This window comes from Pipra filicauda, unplaced genomic scaffold (genome assembly GCF_003945595.2).
Source record: "Pipra filicauda isolate LSUMZ 115617 unplaced genomic scaffold, ASM394559v2 scaffold23_size5868930_pilon, whole genome shotgun sequence".
Classification (NCBI taxonomy): Eukaryota; Metazoa; Chordata; class Aves; order Passeriformes; family Pipridae; genus Pipra; species Pipra filicauda.
In genome coordinates, this window is record NW_024104354.1 from 3,219,096 (window position 1) to 3,244,341 (window position 25,246).

Genomic DNA, 25,246 nt, shown 5'->3' on the forward strand with positions numbered 1-25,246 from the left:
CTAAGAACAGATACAGTATTGTCTACAAAGTAGGAACTAATTGTGAGAACAAAAAGATCTAAGTGCTAAATTGGTTGTACAATGAATCACAGCATGGCTCTGAGCAAATCAAGTGATGAATTTTTTTAAAAATATGAAAAACACACCCCCTCCCCAAAACATCAATATATTTACAATAGATATTAGGTTATTCCTGGAACATTTTTTTAACAAGGGAGCAGTTGAGATCACAGTGCTGATAAGAATTGCCAACTGATAAGGGAAATACATTTACTGGCAACTCATAATTAATCTGCAGTAGTTTGCAAAAACAGTATTAGTGAACTGAAGGACTTAGTGGGATTCCTAAACAGATTAGATGTTTCTGTGAATGCTATCCTGAATAATTACGCTAGCTGGAAAAAACTGATAAGGGGCACCAATGGTTTATGTTTCTTCCTATGGACAACTCACAGTGATGGTAAATCACTCTTCTCTAAAGCATTATCCACTTGAATTAAAACCAAGACAACAGATTAGACATCCGTATATTTTGTTAAATACAGCGGGGTCTTATATTTCAATTTCAATGAAATTTTTTTTGTTTGGTTGGAGGTTTTTTGTTGTTTTTGTTGATTGCTTGGTTTGGGTTTGGAGTTTTCTGGGTTTTTGGTTTTATTTGGTTTGGGTTGGAAGGGGACCTTGAAGATCATGTAGTTCCATAACTCCTGCTGTGGGTAGGGACATTTTCCACTAGAGAAGGTTGCTCAGAGCCACATCCAACCTGGTCTTGAACACTTCCAGGGACGAGGCATCCACAACTTCTCAGGGCAACATGTTCCAGTGCCTCACCACCCTCAAGTAAAGAATTTTTCCCTAATATCTAATCTAAGCACAGCCTCTTTCAATTTGAACCCATTCCCCCTTGTACATGCTCTTGTAAATAGTCTTGCCCAATCTTTCCTGTGAGTTCTCTTCAGGTACTATGTCACCCTGCAGCCTTCCCTTTTCCAGAGTAAACAATCTCAATTCTCTCAGCCTTTCCTCATACATGAGATGCTCCATGCCCCTGATCAACTTGGTGGCTCTCGTCTGGACTCAGTTATCCTAAAATAAAAGTATTCTAACTATCCCATTTCCATTCCTTATGAAACTTGGGGTTGTAATTCTGCCAGCTGTCATTCAGATAAATAATCCTATTATAAACTGGCGTTTACTGAATGTGTAAAATACTCCAGTGAAGTTAATTTGAAATACCGAGTCCTAAAGTACAAATTGCCATATAATAAATGTCACCTGTAAGTTAAACATGATAGCTATGATAACTGCAATTAATTCACTCCTGAGTTTAATCTGAAAAGGTTTAAACAAAGGGCATGAACTTACCCTTGAGTAGCTAAATCGTACTAATTGAAGCACTCCTATATTACAATGGCTATTTATTCCATTTGCATTGTCATATACACATGCTTGCTAAAAGATTTCTACTTGCTCACCACAATGCTGTATGTAGTAGGAAAATTAACCAAAAAAAAAGGAGTGCTGCGAAAATGAAGGCAAAAGTTCCTGGAAAGAGTCAGAAAAAGACTCATATAAAGAAATAACTTAAGAGCATAATACTAAAGCAATTCAGGAACTCTACAAGCTGCATGAAAACCTTTTCAGGGAGAAAACTACTTTTGTCAGTTAGTCCTATTTCCCAAATTTCACTCAGCATAAACTGAAGAACTAGCAATGCTGCATTTAAAGGATAATCAAAATCAACTTGAGGTCTAAGAATGGCACTCTGACATGCTTGCAAAAAAAAATTTATTTAGGTAATATAAGAGGTAGGGCAGTTGTTGATTTCTACCTCCAAAACTAGCAGCCTCAAAAATTTTGCTCAGTTAATAGCATTAAATTCCATTTTCTTTCAAAACCAGACTGGGGGGGGGGGCAGCTCACTTTCCCATCCTTTACACAGCTCCAGCCTTATGACAGCCATGTGGGTGGATAACACTGTACTGAGGTCCTTTTGTTGCTGAGAAAGCTAATGCCTTCCCATCCATTAAGCCATGTGCAGTTGAGCAGCTGGAGCATTTGCCAGTCCCTCCTGCTGAATTTGGCGCTGCTCTGCAAGAAAGGGTTTGGTTCATTGCCTCACAGGGAGAAAAAATTGGGCTCACCGGGGAGTAGTTAAAGTATCAACCTGGCAAGAATCCAATCCCTGTTTCAAGGATTTTATTCAGCAACCTTTTACAATTCCATGTAAAATACAGAGTCAGTTCTGTAAGAGACAGTGTAACGCAGCATTTATGCTCTATCACTCTATCTAGCAGAGTCCTGCTCTTTATTTCCTGATGAAACTTGCCTAATAAATGAGCTTTGCCCAGGAGGGTGGGACAGACCTAAACATCAGTCTGATCTATAGCCAGTGATTAAGATGATTACTTAAAAAGTAGAAAATATTTTTTTTAATAGTCTTAGGCAAGCTCATTGTGCAAGCAGTTCTTTCTTTCTGGAGATATTATAAACAAAGGACTCATTTCCTCTGGACAGATGTAAGGTTTAGCTTATTCCATGAAAAGGCTTGTAGTGTAGCTACACAATTATTTCCTCTGATGACAAAACTAGTCTTAAACTTCCTGACTTTGGCTTCTTTTTCACCCTGGAGTGTACATGAAAAATTCATTGTGGGGCTGCACAAAGCATCAATAATGGAAATGAAATAATAAGAAAAAAAGTCTGTGAAGTGCATCTGCAACTGATTGAATAAGATATTTATACCCTAAAGATACAATTTAAGTTTAAGACATGCTCTCGTCTTCATCAGTTCCTTACCTGCCAACTGCACACAGCTCACATTTTGGCCACTGTAACATTCCTGACTCTCCCCATGTATGAAGGGACTGAAGCACCTCTCCTATGAGGAATGGCTGAGTGAGCTAAACTGTTTAGCCTTGAGAGTTCTCAGAAGGATCTTATCAATGTGTTTAAATATCTAAAGGAGCTGCAAAAAAGAAGGAACCAGGCTCTGGAAAGAGTCTGTTGCCCAGTGACAGGACAAGGGGCAATGGGCACAAACTGAAACACGGAAGGGTCCCTCTGAACATCAGATAATCTCTCTCATTGGTGAGGGTGACCCAGAACTGGCACAGGTTGCCCAGGGAGGTTATGGAGTCTCCCTCTTTGGGGTTACGCAGAAACCATCTAGACATGGTCCTGGGGCCCTGCTTAAGCAGGGGGGTTGGACAAGATGACCTGCAGAGGTCCTTTTCAACCTCAACAGTCCTGTGATTATCTGAATGAAAGCCTACCTTTTAGGGTAATTGGGGAATATTTTTGTAATTGGTCTGTCAACCACAGAGTTTCTTTGCATGGTGCTATTTTGACTCCTTAAGTTGGTAGCTTTACCTTGGTAATTTTTTTTAATTTTAAATTTTTAAATTGGTATATTTTTCACTACCTGTTATCTATGTTAAAAACTCATGCCCTGCTATACTTACAAAGGGACCATAATTCTCACATATGAGAGTATGTGAAAAACAGTATTTTAAGCTATCTTTTAATTTAGCTATTAAGGAAATAAAATGCTTGTATCATTTACGTCTTTTATAGTGTTTTCTATTTTTATGGGGGCCTCTGGTGGTCTAGTGGTTAGAGTGTCTGACTCTCACCGCTGCGACCCGGGTTCGATTCCCGGCCCCCTGGGCAGGTGGAGCTCGTCAGCCGTGGAAGGCAATCCATCTAAGAGAAGGTCACTCTAAACAAACCTACATCCTGGGGACCTCACTGCCACTGTCCAAGCTTTGCTCGGCCCCGGCAGATGAACCTCAGGACTAAAGGGTGGGTTCAGTTCAGCGCACGCTGTGTCTCACCTAAAAATCCACTGTGCAGGCTGGAAGGGTTAATGACCTTTCCCAAAATCTTCGCTCGCGAAGACTGGCCATTACCTATTTTTATGAGAATACTTACTGCCAAACTAAAAAGAATGGGATGTTCTTTCCGTACAAAAATTCCCTGTATCAAAACCACTTTGAATATATTTCACATTACATGGGTAAAAAAAACATTCAGCCTTTACATGTGTAGGCATGTTCCTGAAATTAGTCATGACAAAATAAGAAGTGGCAGGCTAAAAAATTAAGTACAATGGTATATACAATGCTATGATACCTAATTATACTTTGATATGTAAGATTTGAGATCATAGAGGAAAAAATAGGTCTTAAAACAGATATGTGTAGATAGACATTTTATTGCAAAAAATAGCAAATGTCTTAAGAACACAAACCAGAAAGTTATTAAAAGCTTCATAGCAAAATATTTAGCCAACTCTGTTACAATATATAGGCTTGAGGTTCTAACAGTTAACACTACGCCTCAACTCACTGAGCAAGTAATGCTCCTGATATATAAACATTGCACAGTTGAAATATGGAGCAGAATATTTAAAAAAGGGAGAGGGCATTTTTATCTTTGATCTTTCATAGCCAAAGTAATTGAGGAACAACGACACTTTAAAAAGCTTGATTCTTTTTGGGAAAAGCCATTAAAAATAATTCCTGAGTATTTAGGTTAAGTGAATATATCAAATTCAACCAAGTAAGACCAACATCCTGTTAGGTAAGCCTAGCAGCTTGAAGTGATGTTCTCTAGCACGGTGTCAAGGCAGGGTCATGGCCTAAATACCCTAATGAAATACATGAAAACCTTCTGATATTGCACATTCAAATTCTCCTTCTCTTTAGCAATAGCCTACAACTGTCAACTGTGAAGCCTGCTTTGCTGAGAAAAACATTGTTGTAAATGTCGCTTCCTTTCGGAAAATCTTGTAATGCAAATTGCCACAGCTAAACCTTCAGTGAACCATTACACCAATATTTATGTGAAATATATAAATCAAAATTTTAGGCAAGAGGCTTTTTTACAATATTAGTACACATATTGAATTGTATGCTTTGTGTCAGTATTTTGAACATAGAGATCTAGTTATTTAGCTTCTCGCTATAGTAATAAGAGGCAATATATTAATTTTCCATTATTGTCTTCAGATGCATGCCCCAATATCATCTTATTATACATCGTTTCTAAAATCCAGTCAGCATTCATCATGTTCCTATGATTTTAATTGAATCTTTCTATCCTGATTTTAAAACCGCTGCCAATCAAAGTGGTGTAGAGAACTGAATTTTCAGATTTCTTACTTTATATATGCTTTTCCAGAATTACGTGATTAAGTTACAATGGATGTAGAAAGATTATTGTACGAAGCATAGTTAACAATTCACAACACCGGTATTCAGCTCGATCAACTACAATGAATTCACAAAAAATTGTTTTAATTATACCCACTCTTTTCTATCCACCTACCCCAATATGTAAAAAAGTTTCTCATAATGACAGTGGCAAGACTGCAGTTCAAGACGTACTGCATATGAAAGACAACACCCAGGAATAAAGGCTTGGATTCGACAATTCCAGTATGTGCTCCTGGTCACTTCCCATTCTAGACCACAAGCTCTGTTTTCAGACTCTTGCAGTCTTTAAAGAAAGACAATTTGCAAGTAAGTAAATTGAACTTTTTTTCCTAATGCAGTCTCCTGGAGTCAAAGTGATAAAAAGTAACATGCTTATATAGAACAAAAGAAATAATGATTTGGGAATAATTGGAATCAGTCATAACAAAACTGTCTGAGCAATGATAATGTACAGTATTGCAGCTGTATGTTACTACAACAAGAAACCCAGCATTACAAAGGTGAAGATTTCTGTTTGCACAAGCCAATTTTAATGGGCTATTAAGCATTTGGTTAAAAACAGGCTGGTACAGTCTCACTGAAAAGGAAACACTTGTCAAAATGCTTTTTTAAAAAATACTGTATGACATCTTCTAAATTGTAGTTTAAATATTAAAATCTTGTTTCAGAAGTTCCTCGCTTCAGGTTGTTACTCAAAAACTCATCATGTTCAAAACTCAAATTATTATGAGATCTTGATATCATAAGAAGCTTTTCCTTATTAGTAAAGTCTTTCTTGACTGCTGCTTGTGGCACAAGTAACCTATCCATTGGATCCTCTTTGTTTTCTAGCTTCATATATCCTTTACTGTTGCTTCGATCCAGTCTGGGCCAGCTGGGGTGTTTCCTTTGTTCAGCTTGGACAGTGAGCATAGATGGACCCCTGTCCAAGTCCAAGGACTTAGAATGAGAAGACAAAAGATGCAAAGATGTGTTGGAACCGAACTGTTTCCTGGCAGCACCAGGAGATAAAAGCTTTCCTGTGCTTGGTCCAAGAGTCATAGAAGATTTGAACTGATCAGATGGAGTGTCCACAAATGAATTGTGTCGTGGTAGCATGGGAACGGCCGGTCTGTAGGATTCATTGGTATCAGTTAGTGGAATGGCCAGAGAATCCATTGACAGATTTCTAGACTGACCCCTAGCGATCTCTGAGTCCTCAGTTATGTTGTCTATACTGGGCTCATCAATAACACAGTTATTCAGTTTAATTACTGGCAGTGTGAAAGCACTAATAGAAGATGATACAATGGATTTTGTTTCACACTTTATAGAATTAGTGCTTTTGTCATCTGAAGCCTTGCTGGGGTGAGGGTAAAGTCCAAAGACTGAACCAGATTGTTCAGTCAGCAGAGGTGGCAGGAGGTTACTAGTGGTTCTTTCTTCATTTAGGGTAATCTCATCTTCTTCAGCAGAACTATCCATTCTAAGATTACTCTTGAAGCCAGAGAAAGGCGCAACTGTGTTCGCAGCCAGATGTGATGCACATGAGCTCCCACTGTGCCTGAGTTCTCCTTCCCCCAACAAGCCAGTGAAGGCACCACTCAGCTGCTTTTGTTCCCTGATCCTCAGGGTGTGGATGTCTATTACAGTGGAGTAAATGTCTCTCATGTGTATTATTTTTGTTTCTTTGTCACGGTTTTCATGCAGAATGGCATTTGCACAAATAAAAATGAAGATTCCAATGCCCATAGTAAAAGGGCCCAGCATTTTCATCTTATCTGAGTGCACATGCTGTTCAAAGAAGCGAAGTAAAATGCTTCCTTGGCTTCTCAGGATTTGGGTTTCATTTACCGATAGATTATCTTCAGATCCTAAAAGCTGTTCCTTTTGGGGCCAGTACCCAAGGATGGCCATTGCAATTCCAAAGAATGCAATAAGCACTCCCAAAACAAGAAAGAAACCTGACGGAGAATAAAGACGGATTTTGCCTCTGACAATTACTACATCTGTCCTGGGACGGCGTCTAACTGGTTTTTTCTCCTCAGAAGCTGGTGCTGTGGCAAGATTTACATGTTGCTGAGATCTGGCAGAGTCTTGCCTTTTTAAGGCAGCCAGTCCTGTTATGACTCCTCCGGTTGCTATCATACTTCTATATTGTGCCCTGGGAAAAAAAGAAAAAAAAGCAGAAATAGTGAGGCAAAGGTTGTCTCGGCAAATATAAATAGCATTTTGTTAATATGCAAATTTGTTGATAATTAAAATATTCCTGACTTTTAAAAAGCTACTACTATAGCTTAATCTAGTTGTGACATAGTAGCAGTTTTGAGATTCACACGGCATCTTAAAAAAAATTCCAGAAGACTTTTTTCACTGTAAATACAGGTAACAAAGCTTCCATCAGTGATACAGACAGTAACATAAATCTACTGCTCTTAATGGTGATATATCAGGACTAAAGATGAAAATATTCATAAGTCTTAACAGATAATTTATCTCTGCACTGGTCTGCAGCAAAGTCAATAATATATAATGACCTTGTTGATAATTTTAGCATTTTAGCTAGTTCCTTTTAAAACTACTGATGCACAGCGACTGTGAATACAGTTCATTCTACATACCTCTTTTAAGAGAGCTTTCCTGATAGATTTTGGCATATATTCATACATATTTATTCCAGCATTTAAATAAGCTTTTAATAAGTCTATTCAGATTGCCTGAATCTCAACTACAGAATCATTTTTGCCTTTACTAATAAAGATGATCCTCTCATATCTAAATCTTTTTATTCCCCTTGTTGTTCCTCTTAGACTACAAATCAAGAACCTCAGTTTAGTTTATCAGACAAGAAATCATCATAAATTTCAAATGAATTAAACTTTTCTTATTTTTATGAGGAAATTTTATTTCATTCAAGACTTACTTTCACACTTGCTTGTCTATCACATAAGAAAGATTAACAAGCAAGGATTTAAAAGAGAAAGTCATGTTTGGTAATTTTTTATGAGCAAGAGTAACAAATAAAACAACACAGTTCAAGACAATTGTATTTTATTTTACAAGACATCTTAGACTTAAAAATAGTTTCTGAGCTTAATTATTTAATATTAGAAGTAATGAGAGATAATGTTGTAGAGTAAAATTAAGATACTATAATCCGGGTATTAAAAAATTATGTCCTCTTTGGTAGTGTTATTCTGCTCAGAGATAAAGGAAGGCTGACAGACCTTTGCAGAGGAAAAGGCTATGTCAAAGCCAGGGATGGTTTAAGAAGCAAAACTAAAGTGAGACTGGGTAAATAACATGAGACACTGAAAGGTGGAGGTAAAGCAAACTGGTGACTGCTTGCAATTTACAGGCACTGATTTTCATCGCATCTCAAACTTTTTCTTTTGTTTTAAATGTTAGCAGTGCACCCATTAAAAAAAACCAATTAGGTCTCTCATGGTATGAGAAACAGACAGATTCCTTACTTGGACGCTCTCACAAGCAGGTGTCACATAAGCACATCTACAAACAGCAATCAGTCCAACCCACCAAATATGAAATAGATTATGAAATTAATAGGGAATTTGAGATAGGAGGCCAACTGGAAGGACTAATCCAGAAAAAAAACCCCTAGTGTTATTATCTGCTAAACAGCAATTCAGATGACAGACAGACAACCTGAACTCACTCCTAGCACCATCATAATTAAAGGACAGAGCACTTCCTCTTTCTCTGTAAGAAAGGTCTTTAAACAGGAAGGATTTGAAAAAGGCCTAGGACGCTCCATATACAGCATTTTCTGAATTTCTGAAAGAGAAATTCATAGCCTTATTCCAAAAATCTCAGAAATTTTACTTGTAGTGTCAGGTTTCATGTTCACAAACTCCCTGGGAATTCTTAGCCTTTGCAATTAATTTCCCTTTTTAATGCTGCCTGGGAAAATTCCATAGTTCAGTGCAAATTAATGTATTGAATGCTTCATTAAAAGCCTTTTTTTTTACGATAACAATTTTAAAATCCCCCAAAGAAAGTTATTCGACACTGATAGTCTTTAAAACTTTCTTATTTCCTTACATGTTTATGGGCTTCTGCCAAAACAAAAGATCGTTATTCTGTAAAACAATGTTTTGAATGTTTGGACAGAAATAAATAGGACTTAGCCATTATAAAAGCTTTTGTATTTTGTCACAACTCAATTAAATGTAATTAGCTTTCTCTGTGAAATTAATTAATTATGGCATATCTTTACTGTAATCAATAATCATACAGCTATAATTAAGTTTGTTCCATTAATCTTTTCCAGTTCCCAGACCTTTGTGTGGGACAAGGAGTTTCCATATTCATGTGGTATTTTACAGGCACGCATGAACCCATCTGCTCATTTCGGGGCTACCAAGGAACTGCACTGGTAGAGCAGTTTAGTGCTAAGTTCTCACTGTGCCTGGTGGCAGGATTTGTTATTTTGTGTACTATACTATGCTTATCACAGCTACCTGAATTGCACCAAAGAGTGAACAGAACAAACTCCCATCTTCTTGCTAAATATTTTAAACATACCTCTAGCAAGAACTCCCCCCTAACTCTGAAAAGTAGAGCCAATAAAAACATACTTAAAAATTACATCTTGGGGTTTCTTTCTGTGGAAAGTTCTCATTTGCAAATTTTGCAAAAACTGGAAAACCACAACTCAATTACATTATTACTTGAAGGACAGAAATTGAGATGTCTGAAAGTAAGAGAGAAAGCAAGATCTCTCACGGCACATGTCTGTCTTCCAAACCATTCTATGACTCTGTGATTTCAGGGGAACATGCTGTTCCTCTGTTAATTTTACCTACACCAGAAATTGGGCACAAGGAAGGAAAAAGTCCAGCTGCTACAATATAGAAACATATATTATATATAGAAAGAGTATCTTTCCTATTTCTTGAGTTCACATCAATATTACTAAATTTTCTTTCACTGTAAAAATCGCAACCAGGTTTGTAAATTATAATTTGAAATAAGCCACGGGGTTGGTTAGGCTTATAAGGTACTTAATAATATACCAGCAGCTGAATTTTGATCTCTTCTGCATCTAATAAAATCGAAGATGTTAACAGAAGTATTGGTGTGAGATGATTTCACTTCATGCTGACAGCTTTACAGAAGCCAATTACAATGAAGTGCCTATAAAGACGGAAACCATTTTTAGAAAGTATCATATTTATTATAAAAAGGCATTGTAGATACATTTATTCTGCAAACCTGTTAGTTTTGTCACGTAACAGCCATAATAAGTGCTGCTCATTAAATGCTGCTTCTCTTATTTAACTTAGCACAGTGATTACTTTTAGTTTTACCCTGAAGTCTGAATTCAAACTTCTAAACAAGCAAAGACTTAGAAGACTTTTACTCAGAGATAAATAAAGATTATGCTAAGAGCTCAGACAGCATCTCTTTAGTGACACTGTGAATGATACATGCTGGCTCTGCAAGGAAGCAAATAATGGTAAAATGGAATGCATTTCCCCCAAAAAAAAAGGGACAGGCCTGTAATTCATTTTATAAAATATAACTGTCTCACTGATACAAAAGCACCACAGCTGCCAAGGTCCTTTTGAAGAATAAACTTTGAACAATTCTCTAACCTTGTGACTGCTCCATTTGTTTCATCTTCAGCAAGAACATCAGGTCCAAAGGCCTGGACAGCTTAGGGCTTTAGTCTTGAAAGAAGCACTGGCCCATATTTACCTCTACATTTAGCTTCACTTTGCTTTGTGCTGTTGTTATAGAGCAGCTCTGAATTATCTTTGAGTGGCTGGCAGGGCTAGTGTCAAAGAAAGCCCATCTTGGCAGAGATCCTGCGAAGCAGCTCCTGCTCGCTCTCCCTCTCTTGGCATTGTTTGCACAGAGAATGGCTCTTGACACTTCAGCTGTAACCACTTTAGACCACTAGCAAGACGTACCTCAGCTCTCATCCAGGAGATAGGCTAAGCTCAGTCCTCTGGATCTGGAGATGCCTTAAAAAAATCCAGCAGCAGATGGTTGTTATGTGGCCCCTAAGCATGAAGAAAGGACAGACTCCTCAGCAGATACTACTGGTAGTGAGCCACGCAGCAAAGACAGAGAAATGGAGACAAAGGGAAAGACCTGGATAACTGTGGTGGGGAATGCCAGGTGCCCATCAAAACTGCTCTGTCACTGCCCTCCTGAGCTGGATGGGGGGGGGGGGGGGTAGAAAATAACAAAAGACCTGTGGGTAGAGATCAGGACAGGGAGAGATCACTCATCCATGGCCATCACGAGGAAAACTGACTCAACTTGAGGAAATTAGTTTAAATTATTACCAAATAAGTCTTTGTAGGATAATCAAAATTAAAACAAGATCTTAAAAGCACCTCCCCCCCACTCCTCCCTTCTTCGTGGGCTCAGCTTCATTCCTGAATTCTTTATCTCCTCCCCGCAGCAGTGCAGGAGGATGGGGAATGGAGGTTGCGGTCACTTCAACCCACATCTTCTCTGCCGCTGCTTCCTCCTCAGGGGGAGGACTCCTCACACTCCTTCCCTGCTCCAGCATGGGGATCCTCCCACAGAGTACTGTCTTTAAGGTACAGACTGCTCCAGCAGTGACCACCATGAGGTCACAAGTCTTATCAGCAAAGCTGCTCCCGTGTGGGCTCCTCTTTCCATGAGTTCACAGGTCCTGCCAGGAGCCTGCTCCATCACAGTCTTCCCAGAGAGTCATAGCCTCCTTCAGTATGGGGTCCTCCAGGGGCTGCAGGTGGATATTTGCTCTCTCATGGACCTCCATGGGCTGCAGGGAGGACAGCCTGCCTCACCGTAGTCTTCTTCACAGGATGCAGGGGAATCTCTCCTCCGGTGCCTGGAGCACCTCCTACCCCTCCTTCCTCAGTGATCTTGGGGTCACTGAGGACTGTTTTTTTCCCTTCTCAAATCCATTATCTCAGAGGCACTACAATAGCTGCTGATGGGCTTGGCCTTGGCCAGCGGTGGGTCCATCTTGGAGACATAGGAGAAGCATCCAGAAGCTTCTCACAGAAACCACCCCTGTAACCCTCCCGCTACCAAAACCTGGCCACACAAACCCAATACAGTCACATTTGTAAAAGTATGTGCAGGTAAGGAGCCATGAGAGGGGCTGCAGCCCATCTAAGAAAGAATACCAGAGCCAGAGGAATAAATTCATGCAGGAAATTTGCAGACATGATTCAAAAATGGGCAATGGAATGACATCTGCTTTTTCCTTACATTACACTGGCTATCCAGGCCAAGGCTGCCAGAGAGGCTGGAAGGGTTTCTCTTTTATCACCTTTCCATATGTGAAAAGGTTGCTCAGATGCTCAAAGATAGGATATTATAAAGGAAATTTAAGAAAGAGGGTAAAAATACCTTTCACAAACAATTTTTTTGTGAGTAACCACTAGGCATTGCTAAGCAAAATATGAGGTATTTTCCTAACCAAGTCAGAAGGTCAAACAAACCAACAAAGAAATGGTAGATTCACTCTGTGAGACAAAGTAAGGCCTAGATAAATTATCATAGACAAACTGTAGTCCTTCTCTTTTACCAGTACATCAAGGTACCACTGATGACCAGACAGAGATATGGTGTATTTATGCCATCACCATCACTCATATCTGATACATGATTGACATACAGACATATCTGCCAGCCTAGAGAAAGGAAGGGAGGCAGGAAGCAGCTGACCTGAGGACTTGCTAAAGTAGCTGCAGAGCACAGAGCAACTTGAACAGTCTCAACACATCCCCGGGGGGAGGGGGAGTATGGCAGATAAAAGGAGTGACTCAGAGTCCTTCTGAAGCTAGAAATTGTCTACAGAAGTAATACCCAGTTATCCTTTGGAAGCTAAGCAAATGACAAAATTGATGTGATAAGATTTCAAGGGATTTGAGCCCAGTTGATTCACTGATTGATAAACCCAGATAGAAGAGATGTGCCGACTGCAAGAAAAAATCATCTCAATTTACGTTTTTATTTAGCAGTTTAACAAGCAGCCTGCTCCAAGTGCCTACCACACCAATGGGACTACCTTGCAATGCCTCTCTCTACATATCCGTTCATCAGAACATGACCTGGTTAAACAGATTAAAAAACAAAGCAAACAAGCAAGCAAAAGTCAACTTTTGTATTCATGATTATGAAGTATTTTGAGTGCACTTTAAGTTACATTAGGCAAGAAGAAAGCATGTGGAATATGGTACTAAAAATCTTCATAACTTCGGCTGGGATTTTGAAGTCATGCAAGCAAAAGCCATGGATGGGAAACTGCACAACTATTTAAAACATTAAACCTTTGAAATTACCCAGTGAAACCAATTCATTTGGGTTCAAATTCCCTTTAAGGTGTCCCTTATAGACTCTAAAGAGATAAGATTAAGGACTAATCATGTCCTTTTAACCTCTTGGTTGCTAGTCAGATTGTGAAAGCAGGCTAAATTGTGCAAGCAATTTCATAGCATAAAAAGGGAAAGACAAGCAGCACACAGGCAACACAAGAGCACCAGGGTGTCTGAGTGGCAGACATTAAAATGTAGACATTAGAAGCTGAGGTTCCTTAGATGTTGGTAGACCATGCAGCTACAACAGTCTGTATTTGATTTACCATAGTACCATGCTAAATAGTAAAATATTTGCACTCATAAGTGAAAAATAAAAGCTAGGTATTAAGGAAACATCAAAATATGTTGGGAAATTTGAAGTCTGACAGTGATACAGTTGTTTAAAAAATCTAGATCTGGCAGTGGTTTTCAAATCTGCACTATACTGGTCCAAGCAAGACCATGGGGGCCCAGCAGTTATCTCTGCAGAATCTGTGAAAGATAGCAAGGCGTGGCACATCAGAACTTCCTTTAAAAATCTAAAATTTTTACTTCTTTAAGGAATCCAAGGGTGCCACAAATTGTGAAGGATAGAAACCCACTAATTTGGAATGGATTAAGAGGATGAACTGAGCACACTTTGGGAACAAAAGAGAAGCAGCTCATTGTTCTACTAAACAAAGTTGGATACTCAAAGAAACTAAGAAGGGAAAATGAACTTTTAAAAAACAAGACTAGACTTTAATGAGAGTTATGAGATCTCGTTTTTATATAGATTCTATAACTATACAGTGTCACAATATTTTGAAACATATGCAAAGAGGTACCTTTGCATTGTGCAAAGCGGCACAGTTCCTTTTTATTGAAGTGACTGATCCAAATTTCAGTTGTGGCAAGTATTTGAAGGAAACACATTGAATCCACACTCGATATATCAAATCTCTCTTTGTACTCAGATTCATTCTACTTCATTAGCAAACCTGGACCATGGCACTCCCTATCATGACCATTATGACTGTCCACTACCTTGTGTTAAAGCACAGTGAGGAAAGTCCAGGTATGACTGTGCGTAACCAAACTTCCTAATCTAGCTTTCCTTAAGCTGTTGCACTGTCTGCATAATGACTCAGTGGAAAGGTTATAAAATTACACCAAATCACAGAAATTACAATAAAAAATCTTTGACCCTCCACTATTATTTGGAGGGGGGAAAAATAAAATGCCAGGCAACAAAAAAAAAGAAAACAGGAAAAAAAGAAAACAAAAATAAACAAACAACAACAACAACAAACACCACAAAACCACCAAACTAATCCTATAAACTTATACTTCACTACTATTAAGCAAAGCTCCCAAGTGGACAAGGAATAGACCTTAGTTACAAGGATATAACTAATCAATACCCAAACTTTAAAAGCAATTCAGTTTGTGCCAGCAGTAATGCAACCCCCTTTTTCCTTTAGAACTCTTTTCCTCTGCTCCACTGGGAGAGAGTTCCTCCCTGTACCCAGTCTGCACTTCTCCTGTTGTCTCAGGTCCTAACACTATCTTGCACAGTGAAGAGCTTGGCTCTGGCTTCCTGATCACCCCACTGTAGGTACTGGGGGGCTGTTGCTCAGTCCTCCTGAAGCCGCCCCTTCTCCAGGGCTGACCCAGCCCTCACTCAGCTCACCCTTTTCCCAGGCAAGAGCTTCAGATCCTGGCCTTCGTAGGCACTCCACGCTGAACTTGCTTCAGTCTGCAAACGTCCTTTCTTCATATTTTATTAATGTGAAAGTTATTTTTTGAAATCACCTGGGCTTTTCTTTAGCTCTAAACTAACTTGCAATAATCAACCAATAACTAGAAAATATGAACTAAAACTTGCAACCTTAGAAATAATGATAAACATAATTGTAAGGGAAGCAAGGATACCTGCTACCCAGATTCAGGGAATGCTGTGACTGCGTACTTTAAATCACAGAGAAAAAAAAACCCTTTTGAATGTCTTCATCATTTACACTATCTGCCATATACATTAATTATTCCAACTATTATGCCAAGGTCAAATGTAAGGTGAACATCCAGCAATACTGCATAAAGATGAATGCCTGAGCTCCTATATCCTCTTTGCTATTATTTCTCCTTCAGCCTGATCCTTTCAGTGGGTCATATATTGTAATTCTGTGCAAAATCAGCAACATTCAATATTGGCAGCATTACACAGAGCTCGTTAGCTACTCACAAAAGCACAGAGCAGACATCAAAGAGAGAGAGAAGGAACCTGAGTTTCTATATTTTGTTTTCAAGATACTGCTCTATGACTTGGCCTAGATTTGGTCTGCCAGCTTTTGCTTGACCCAGTTGAACTCACTTTTAAATTTGTTCCATCTTCAATGTCTACTGGCACACTGCAATAAATCAGATGCGAGTCTACAGAAGTTCATGGATTTTATCAACGTAAAACTCACACAAAATGAGGTTGGTGCCACGTCTTGTATGTCTGGAACAGCTTCCCTATCACTATACAGTGAACCAAACATATTCTCAGGTCACAAAACACCTGATGTCCTGAATTCCCAGCTGTCCTGCTCTCTCTAGCTGGACCATCTTAGTTAAAGTCCTACATGATGCTCTAAAGAAACACAAGATCTCAGGCACTGGATGTACTTATTTGTGGAAAGCCTACATAACCTCTGTATCCAATGTATTTATTAATAAATAAATTTAGAGATGTAACTTGTTTTCAGAAGTGTGCACCAGTAACTTTACTTATGCACAGAAATTTTCACTTCTTATGCACAGATATGTCATGTCTTTTTCCAAAATATATTACAGAACTACAACAAAAAGAAAGAGGGAGCTAAAAAAAGAAAGGGGAAACAAAAAATGGGAAGTAGCTTTATAAGATTTGAATAAAAGTTGTTTAAAAGGTGATTGATTAATAAAGTGTTTTGATTTTCTTCCTAGAAGAAAAAAAGCCCAAACAATATGCACACAGGAAAATAAAAGTTGGATATATGAGGCTTTATTGCTGGTTTTATTTGCTTGCATTCTCCAGTTTGCCTGAGCTTTTCTACTAAAAAACAGCTAGGGTTTTTTTAGCCTAAACTGAGCAAGGCGATAACTGTCCTTTAAAACTGAAGTGACAAAATCTGTTTCTAAGCTATTTTAGCACTTTAGTTTGTGTAAACCCATTTTCTAGTGAAAATCAGTACTACAAATGGAAGCAGATACTGGTTGTTTAGCCAAAGATTCATAATTATTTTAGATACATTTGTCCATTCGCATTGTTAGTGTTCATATTCTGTAAATAGAAAAGAGCCTGGGTTATATACATCTACAGGTGAAATAACTAGACTATTTAAAACCTTCTATGCCATGCAATCTGTCTGCTTTCAGTATAAACAGAAAGTAAAGCATTTTATTGAAAATAATCACTTTATGACCACAATCTAATTTAAAATGTGTAAAAGAAGCATGTGGATCTTCATGCATTTATTCTAGCTTGCTTTTTTTCGTTTTTTATTTTTTAGACTTTACTAAGAATAAAAAGGAGTTTCTTTTAAAAGTAAGAAACTGAACACTTTGAGATAATACTATAGCCCAGCAACCTAGAACTGAAATCCAAAATTCATAGAACTAATGTGAATTCTGAAGCAAGCTCACACAATGCAGATCAGTGTATTGACCAGTTATCAAGCACAAGTCATGAAACAAATTTTATAAAGGTCTCTAGATGCTTCTGAAAGACTGAATGTGTAAAAGTAGAGTAAAAGACATGTTATCTGTCATTTCCTGCAAAGGAAAGGCATGACTAAACACTCCAGGGCCCAGTGTGCCAGATAAACTGTTTCCTAATAAAAACCAAACATGAAACAAGAATAAAAATGTAAGGAAATATCTTAATTTTCAAGCACTAGGATTGCTGGTTCTTTACACCTGAAATTTTGAATAAAACAGTGAGAGACACTTGGTGTTGAGGTATAAGCACAAGCAATGCTGGAGTGATCTGGCTACCATTTACACTCACATCATCTAGCTGAACTAGCAATATGTTACTTGATTTGATCAGAGGCAAAATCTCCATCTTGGACATACGCTTAATATAGGCAGTGACCAGCTGTCATGAGACCAAACAAATGTCCATATCTGCACTACATGCTCAGTCGATCAAGTTATTTAGCAGGTTCTAACAACTGTAATTTCCCCGTGTATATAAGTCCAGTTACTGTAAAATCAAATAGTATCAGGAAAAAAATGAAGTAGGTATTTCAAAGAAGGCTTAAGTAATACACATCTTCGATATGAAATCAAATCTACGTACAACTAAGAAGTCTGAGCAGCACTTTCCCCCTGACCTAAAAAAATACTTCTTGTTCTATATAAAATGTGCAAACTCAAAGCAGCAGGCATTAGCATGCTCTGTTGTCAAGAGACCTAGGACCAATTTTTTCAAACACAAATAACACAAGAGTCTAACTCTGAATAGTACTTAGGTATCTACATTGTGTACTTGTATTTGAAAACTCAGTACATGACAGACGTACAAAAATAATGTTAAGTGCCCAGTTTAGCAGAACTTAAGGACCTAGGACCAAAAAGTAAATGTTAAAGTCACAAACAACCCTGCTACCCCTTCATCAAGCCTGGCAGCATAGTTTTAATTTAGTGGCCAAGGCACTTGTCTGGGAATTGAGGTGTCGTGTGCCAGGCCTCTCTACCAGCAGGAGACTTTTTCCCATGTCTTTAGTAAAGTTCATACAGGGGGTCTTTCGAAGAAGAACTAGAATTTGAGTTCCCTGAGCTCCTCAGCCACACGGTAAGAGTGTTTGTATGGTCAAGAAGAACAGCTGGGGCCCTATGCTATCATTATGCTCATCAGATCTGTAATTACATTCCAAATCTCCTTTGATGACTACGATCTAAGGAACACTGAAAACATGGGTCAGTATTAGGATGCCTTTTAAACTAAAGGCCTTGTACAAGTTAACCTACCCAGCCAAGACGCAAGACAAATCACCCCCTCCTAAGGTCTCTGTTGCTGTAATTAGTAAGGTCACAGTACCCAAGCTGTCACATTTAAAGACAATTCCAGCATCTTAATACTAATTTTCAGTGATTCAGGGGTACAGCTGGACTGTCAGTTACAATATCATTATATTCATCCACAAGGGGAGAAAAACCAGTGTATGATGTTTAGGTTATTCTATGTTAGTAAACTAATTAGGCCACTGTTATATCACAGCCGTTAGGATATTAATGGAACGAAAAAGTTCTTGGGTCTCAAGAATCCCACAAAAATAAGTAAACTGGTTAGTGTGATGCTATTTCCAATATGTCAATAATAGTTTCAAATGCTTGATACAAAAAAGGGATAGTCAAGCACTATTTCTTAGAGAATGGAAAGCATAGTTCAAAAATATTTTTGGTATCCCACAGTCACACTTTTTTGCCCACTAATGGATGACACAGAAATAAATTATTATTAAATTAACAGTAAAACTCAGTTATGTCTTCAGCAGACTAGAATGATCTATCCAGACATCCACATGGGGGCATCAGTAGAACCTGTAAGCATCCACACTGCTACTCGGCTTTTTACAAAGTACACAGAACAGCAGCAGTTTCAAGACATAAATTAATATTTCACATGCATAAAACAATAGAAATGTCAATATGAAGGCTTAATATCATTACTGTTATGTAAATTATCCCTCACAAGCAATTTCTTATGTACTTTTAATCAACTCCTTTATCACTTGCATTATAATAAACCACTCTCTTTGTGCTGTAACACCAAAACTATGGATACTACAAATAGGAAGAATCGGCTGGGAGCCAAGTAACCTATGCGTAGTGAGATGCTAAGAGAAAGACATGCTGAAATACTGTGGGCCACATTTATGGAATTGTATCTTAAGCTACATGACTCGCATAGTAAATCCCTTTCTTCTTTTACCATGAACCATCTGTGTACAGCATTGGGGGTTATAGCCAAACAATTCCTTTGTAGTACATGAAGTTAAATACAGCAGAATAACTGCTACGTCCTTGCTTCTACTTGTTTACAAAATGTCCAGGTGTTGTTCACATAGGGGACTTCACATACAGCACAAAACTTGTGACCCTTAAAAGGTCTGCCTCCCTCAACTCAGACACTTACATTCCATACTGTTGCCTTACATTTCAAATATAAATAGCTCGTCCATATTACCAAGTCCTCTGAAATACAGCAGAGTTGATCTTATTTCACTTTGCATCCAGGAATCAGCACATGCCTGTCCTGCTATTTTGCAGAAAACCATCTCCATTCAGTTTTTCCAATTAGACTGGGTTCCTAAGAAACCTTGTGGAACAGTCGGCTACCAGACCTTAGAAAAATTAGAATATTCCTAGTGCATGAGGAATGATAAAGAGTGCCCCAGTTAAAGACCTATTAATGAATGCACTGCTGATAGCATACTAGCTTATTTAATGGGTTGTGAATTTTCAGTGCCCTCATTCATAAAGTCTATACATCTGTGTTTTAACATATTTGAACTACCCTGCAATTGCCCATGTATTTTAAAACATGACTTCAGTTGACTCGTGTGATCATGACAGATGTCAACACAGACTGATACTAGGTAACATTTTAATTTTAGGGGATATGTAAACTATTATTAGCATGTATTATAGGTTGCAATTTATTCACAAATGACTTGCAGTAATTTTTTTTGCCCCTCGAGGTCCTCACATTCATTATTGCTATATCACCTTACGATATTAATATTTTACTTACTTTGCTTTAGCTTGGATATAGTCATTGTTAATTAAAGAGATAAATATCAGTTTATTTTAATGAATATCCTCCTGACTTACACAAAGCCAGCATAACGTTCAGAATCAAGCACTTCCAAATTAGGCACAATTAAACTAAAATTAATCCATAACTACAATTATTTGGCACCTTGTTAAAAACTGTTGATCTGTCACGCACATATAGACAGCAGATTATTTCAACAAGAAGTTCAAAGTCAAGAAGACAAAAAATATATAGTCAAATTATATAGTCGGTTAGTGTAAAAATTACATTTATGGCTTTAGAGTCTTCTCAGCTAATCACAGAGCATTTGTCGGTATCAGTCAGTTTGGTATGTCTAAACCTTTAGCCCAATTTCTGAACGCATTGCTGAGGAGAAAAGAAAGTAAGGGTCAGTAAAACTCATCAGACTACCAAGTGACAACAGATACAGTATGGGTTACTTTTTTTTTTTAAGAAATTACTGCAAAACTATCCGTTCTGTGTAAGAAAAGCAGGACGAAGAAATGGGGAGAGGGAGATTAAATTGAAAATGTTGAGCAGCAAGAAGCTGTCAGCAGTTCACCATAGTTTTCAGTTCAGAGTGTAGGGGAAAGAGTGAAATACAATGTCACCAGTTAATTAACTTTTCAGTAGAAGGTTAGCAATGTGTTACCAAATGACTTCAAACAGATTTATTTAGACAGTTAAACCAACAAGCAAAAACAAAACAAAAATTATCCACACATATTTGAAGGCATTCACTAAAATTCATGGAAAATATACAGAACACTTTTAAACAAATGCTTATTTACGATTCGTCTTTTCTCACAGTTCTGTTTAAAGGTCACAATTCAACGCTTGTTCCTCCTAGAGGAAATATGGCAGCAATGTCAATGTAAGTATGGAGTAAGTGGCAACCTTAAAATACAACAGAAACCATGACACAGTTGGGACTATGCAGGTTAGTGAAGTTAGTGCCAACCAGAGCACGCCTGAAGTGTAACCAGTTTCCAGTTGTGTGAGATACTGTCATAACGTGTCAATTCTGAAGGCAGGTACTAATCTCCTTCACTTTCTTGTGAAAGCCTCAAGGGCTTTGGTTCTGCAGAAAAGGTACTTCCTAGAAAACCTTGGGTAAAGTAAATAGGTTAGATAGCTGGATTAGTGGGTGTATATAAATATATTTATACATGAGTTGAAGTTCATTATGGGACTAAAATGTGAATAAAGTAATTATTACTTGTTCACAGCAATGAAAAAAGTGCAGCAACACCACATTAAGCCAGATATCTGACAAAGTAAAAGGATAACTGTTATTTTTTACTAAAACTGTGCCCTAGAATTAGCAGAGCAAATATCAAAAGGAAAGAGTTCTGTACAACATGAACTGAGCTTGACATTTGAAATACTGGCCGATAGAGCTGCAAACACTGAGGACCACCCAAAGTGAATAAAGAGGTAGAGGAGCATGCAGAAAGATGAACCAGATCACGTAACTATGCGCAAATAGCTTGGAATGTCAGAGACAGAATGTAATTTAACCAATGCAAATGCCAAAAAAATTAAGATAATAAATGCAAACATACTATGAAGCAAGGAAGAATCAAACTGACAAAGATACCTATGCAAGCAATGAAAAAACATAACATGAGAATGAAATCAAAAGGGAAGGTAAAAAAAGCATCTGGTTATGACAACTGTTTAATTTGTAGGAAATATGTAAGGTCTGTGGGAGTTAACTAGTCAGATACACTTGCAGCTTCTGGCAGATTTGGCAGCTGATCACATCCTCCAGGTTCAGCTGGAGGACAAGATTTTACAGAACAAGATTCTCCTTTTCCTTTCACATTACACTGTTCTTCTTCCTATAGAAAGGATCAACCATCACCTGCCCAGAGGTCAAAATGATCACAGGTGCTTCGTTTAGGCTTCTCATTTAGACTTCCCATTTACTCTTCAGTTTTTGTTATCCTAGAGCATCTCTAAGACACCAGCAAGAAACAAGAAGGCTTGCTGCAGTCCTCACAGAAGTCACGGACTGCTCTACGCTCATTCAGTATAGCCAATTAGCACAGCCACCACCGAACAGAGAAGCACACAGTACTCTGAGTGGTTCATAAGCCACTCAGCCTCAGACACTTATGCCAGCTGACTCCAATGCAAACGTGCCTGCATTGCCCTGGTACACATGCACGAGGCTTCTCAGGCTGCCTTGACATTCCAGGGTGTGGTTGTAAGTGAGGCACATCCCAACCAAGAGCATTCTGGATTCCAGCCAATTCTGACGCTTCTGCCTTTCAAATAGCTGCAAGTTTGAGAAAAGGTTCAACACAGGGCTTTGGCAATTTTTCACAACTGAGCTGCTGAGTGGGTGAAAGAATGGGTCAGAACAGAGGGCACTCACAACATCTCTGCTGTAGTCCTCAAAAGCTAAATTCAGAAAAGAAAGATCTAAAAATAAAATGTCTACTACATAATTTGAAATATAATTTCTGTACTGTCAAAAAACAGGATAGATCATGTTAGCATTTTTGTTGTTGTTCTTAGTGGCAAATTTCTATATGTTGCAATGTTTTATTCAAGATCTTTGAAGGATCCTGCTGCAAATTGCAACCATGAACACCCCCAGCACTTCAGATTGGCTGGAAGCTGTGTTTAGATTTTTCACATGAAAAATCTCCATCTGAGAAAGAAAAAAAAATTACCCATTTTACAAGAAGTTTGTGTGTGCACATTATATGGAGCCAGGGCAGAACCTTAAGATGACAAACCTAGATGTGTTAAACCAAAATGCCCCTTGCTTTGGGACTAGTGGGACAGATTCCTAAATAATCCCTAAATTAGCCTGGGAGGAATTATTGATTCTCCAGCTCACAGGTTTTACCGAAGAAGACTCCCTTGAATGCAGAACCTTTCTTGGTGAAATATTCTCACTTATACTGAAATAATTGCAGAAATGTGATTTAAGAGTGTTCATGTTATCATCATAGAAGGGCTTGGGTTGGAAGGGACCTTAAAGATCTTCTAGTTACAACCTCCCTGCCATGGACAAGGACACATTCCAGTAGATCAGGTTGCTCAAAGCCCCATCCAACCCAGCCTTGAATACTTCCAGGGAGGGGCATCTACAACTTCTACAACTTCTGTGAACAACCTGAGGGTGCCTCACCACCCTCAGTGAATAATTTCTTCCTTATATCCAAACTAAACCTACCTCTGTCAGTTGAAAGCCATTTTGCCTTGTCTTATCACTACATGATCTTGTAAAAAGTCCCTGTCCAGCTCTCTTGTAGGTCCCCTTTACGTAACGGAATGTGCTGTAAAGTCTGCCTGGAACTTTCTCTTCTCCTGGTTGAACAACCCCATCTCTCTCAGCCTGTCTTCATAGGAGAGGTGCTCCAGCCCTCTGATCATCTTTGTGGCCCTCCTCTGGACTTGCTCCAACTGGCCATTAATCATTAACAGATGTTAATGACATCATCATCATCATCCCCTGGTGCCATAAATATCCAGTGTGATCCTGCTCACAGAGGATCAGCATCTGTAAGAAGATTCTAATTTTCTTTCCATCTGAGGTATGATACAGATCATGCAATTCCATGGTGTCACCTAAACTGCTTTTGTAACTGCTAGGACATTCATGTCACTTTAAAAGCCTCAAGTTCTGAAAGGTCTGAGAGGTGGCCAAAAGATGAGATACCAATGTGCCATTTTTTTCTAGCTTGGTAATTTGCAATCCATGCATGATACTGCAATTCATGCACATTTAAGCATCCTACTTCTTCCTTGTTCTATTCTGTTGTTGTTACACTCACGAATAAGCACAGTGACAAATAGTTCTAATTGCACTATGCCGCCATGTAGTACTAGTTCTGAAAAAGCATTACTGAAGAACATTGATGAAGTGCAGTACAGCCCACAGAATATTTCTATGAAACATTCAATTTTCCAGCACTTCCTGATTATCTTCTGTTTTGAGCTCTGTGACCCAGCTGAGCATTAACATTGATTTTTTAATTTAATTACAGACACTCTGGCTTGGAGAGCTGAGACGTGCTGAAATTCAATTGAATTGGGCTTGCCCTGGCCTCCTCCTAATACACACTATGCTGATTAATCCAATCCTGTTCTGATCTTCTGAAGTGCAGGCTACATTTATCAGTTCCCATTCCTTCACAATGAGTGCTGTACACCATTTGCATCCCTGATTCACCACTGATTAACCATATGCCCCACATCAGCTTCGTGTAGTTCATTGAAACTGTTATCACAGAAACCTATTGCTTTAAAAAGAACAGGGGCAATAAGAACAAGACAAAGGAAGGGCAGACAGGAACTCAACCTGTGTTTCGGGGAAGGATTTATAGGTTTAGACTTGTATAGGCTGCAATAGGCATATATTATTCACAACATCTTTATTCTTCTACATCTTTATTCTTATCCTTTTCTTTTGAACATGTGGTTGTACTACACTTCAGTTGTTAAGAACCTTAATTTCATGGATAATATAAGTAGATTACATCCACCAAGTGCTAATTCCCAAGGACCAATGTTAGTCATGGGAAAATGACAAATACTTTTTTACTCTACTGACTCATAGAAGGGGTAAGAAGGAGCTGCTGTTCTGAGCTAAAAAGTACTGGCTCATGTTTCTTACCTGCAAAGTCATAACCAGATCCCAGCATACCAGAACCTACTCTTAGTTAATATCACAACACAGTAATGTTCCAGGAATATAGCTATAAAAATTACATCATCAGATTATCACCACTAGAATTTAAAACACTTTTAAAGGTTGAATATCCATTTCCTTTTTATGGAACAATTAATGCACAAAAAAGCTCAGGGCAAAATTTTGAAAACTGATTCAGAACCTCTTTCAGAAGCTCCCTGCGTATCGTCATTCATAACGGAAACTGAGTTCCCAAATTACTTAGAAGTTTTTGACACTT

General features: G+C 38.4%; 1 protein-coding gene across 2 annotated transcripts in view; it reads right to left on the bottom strand.

The window, feature by feature from the left end:
* Window positions 1-2,182: 2,182 nt before the first annotated feature.
* TMEM200A (transmembrane protein 200A) overlaps window positions 2,183-25,246 on the bottom strand; it is a 53,403-nt gene continuing 30,339 nt past the window's right edge. Inside the window, exons 2-4 of one of the 2 annotated variants that reach the window (XM_039381764.1) lie at window positions 11,135-11,227; window positions 3,912-7,362; window positions 2,183-3,582 (exon numbers count right to left, since the gene is read on the bottom strand). In XM_039381764.1, the coding sequence (XP_039237698.1) occupies window positions 5,871-7,346 (1,476 nt within the window). In that variant the 5' untranslated portion in view covers window positions 7,347-7,362; window positions 11,135-11,227 and the 3' untranslated portion in view covers window positions 2,183-3,582; window positions 3,912-5,870. The remainder of the gene's footprint in view (window positions 3,583-3,911; window positions 7,363-11,134; window positions 11,228-25,246) is intronic. The other variant, XM_027752142.2, reaches the window with a different exon arrangement.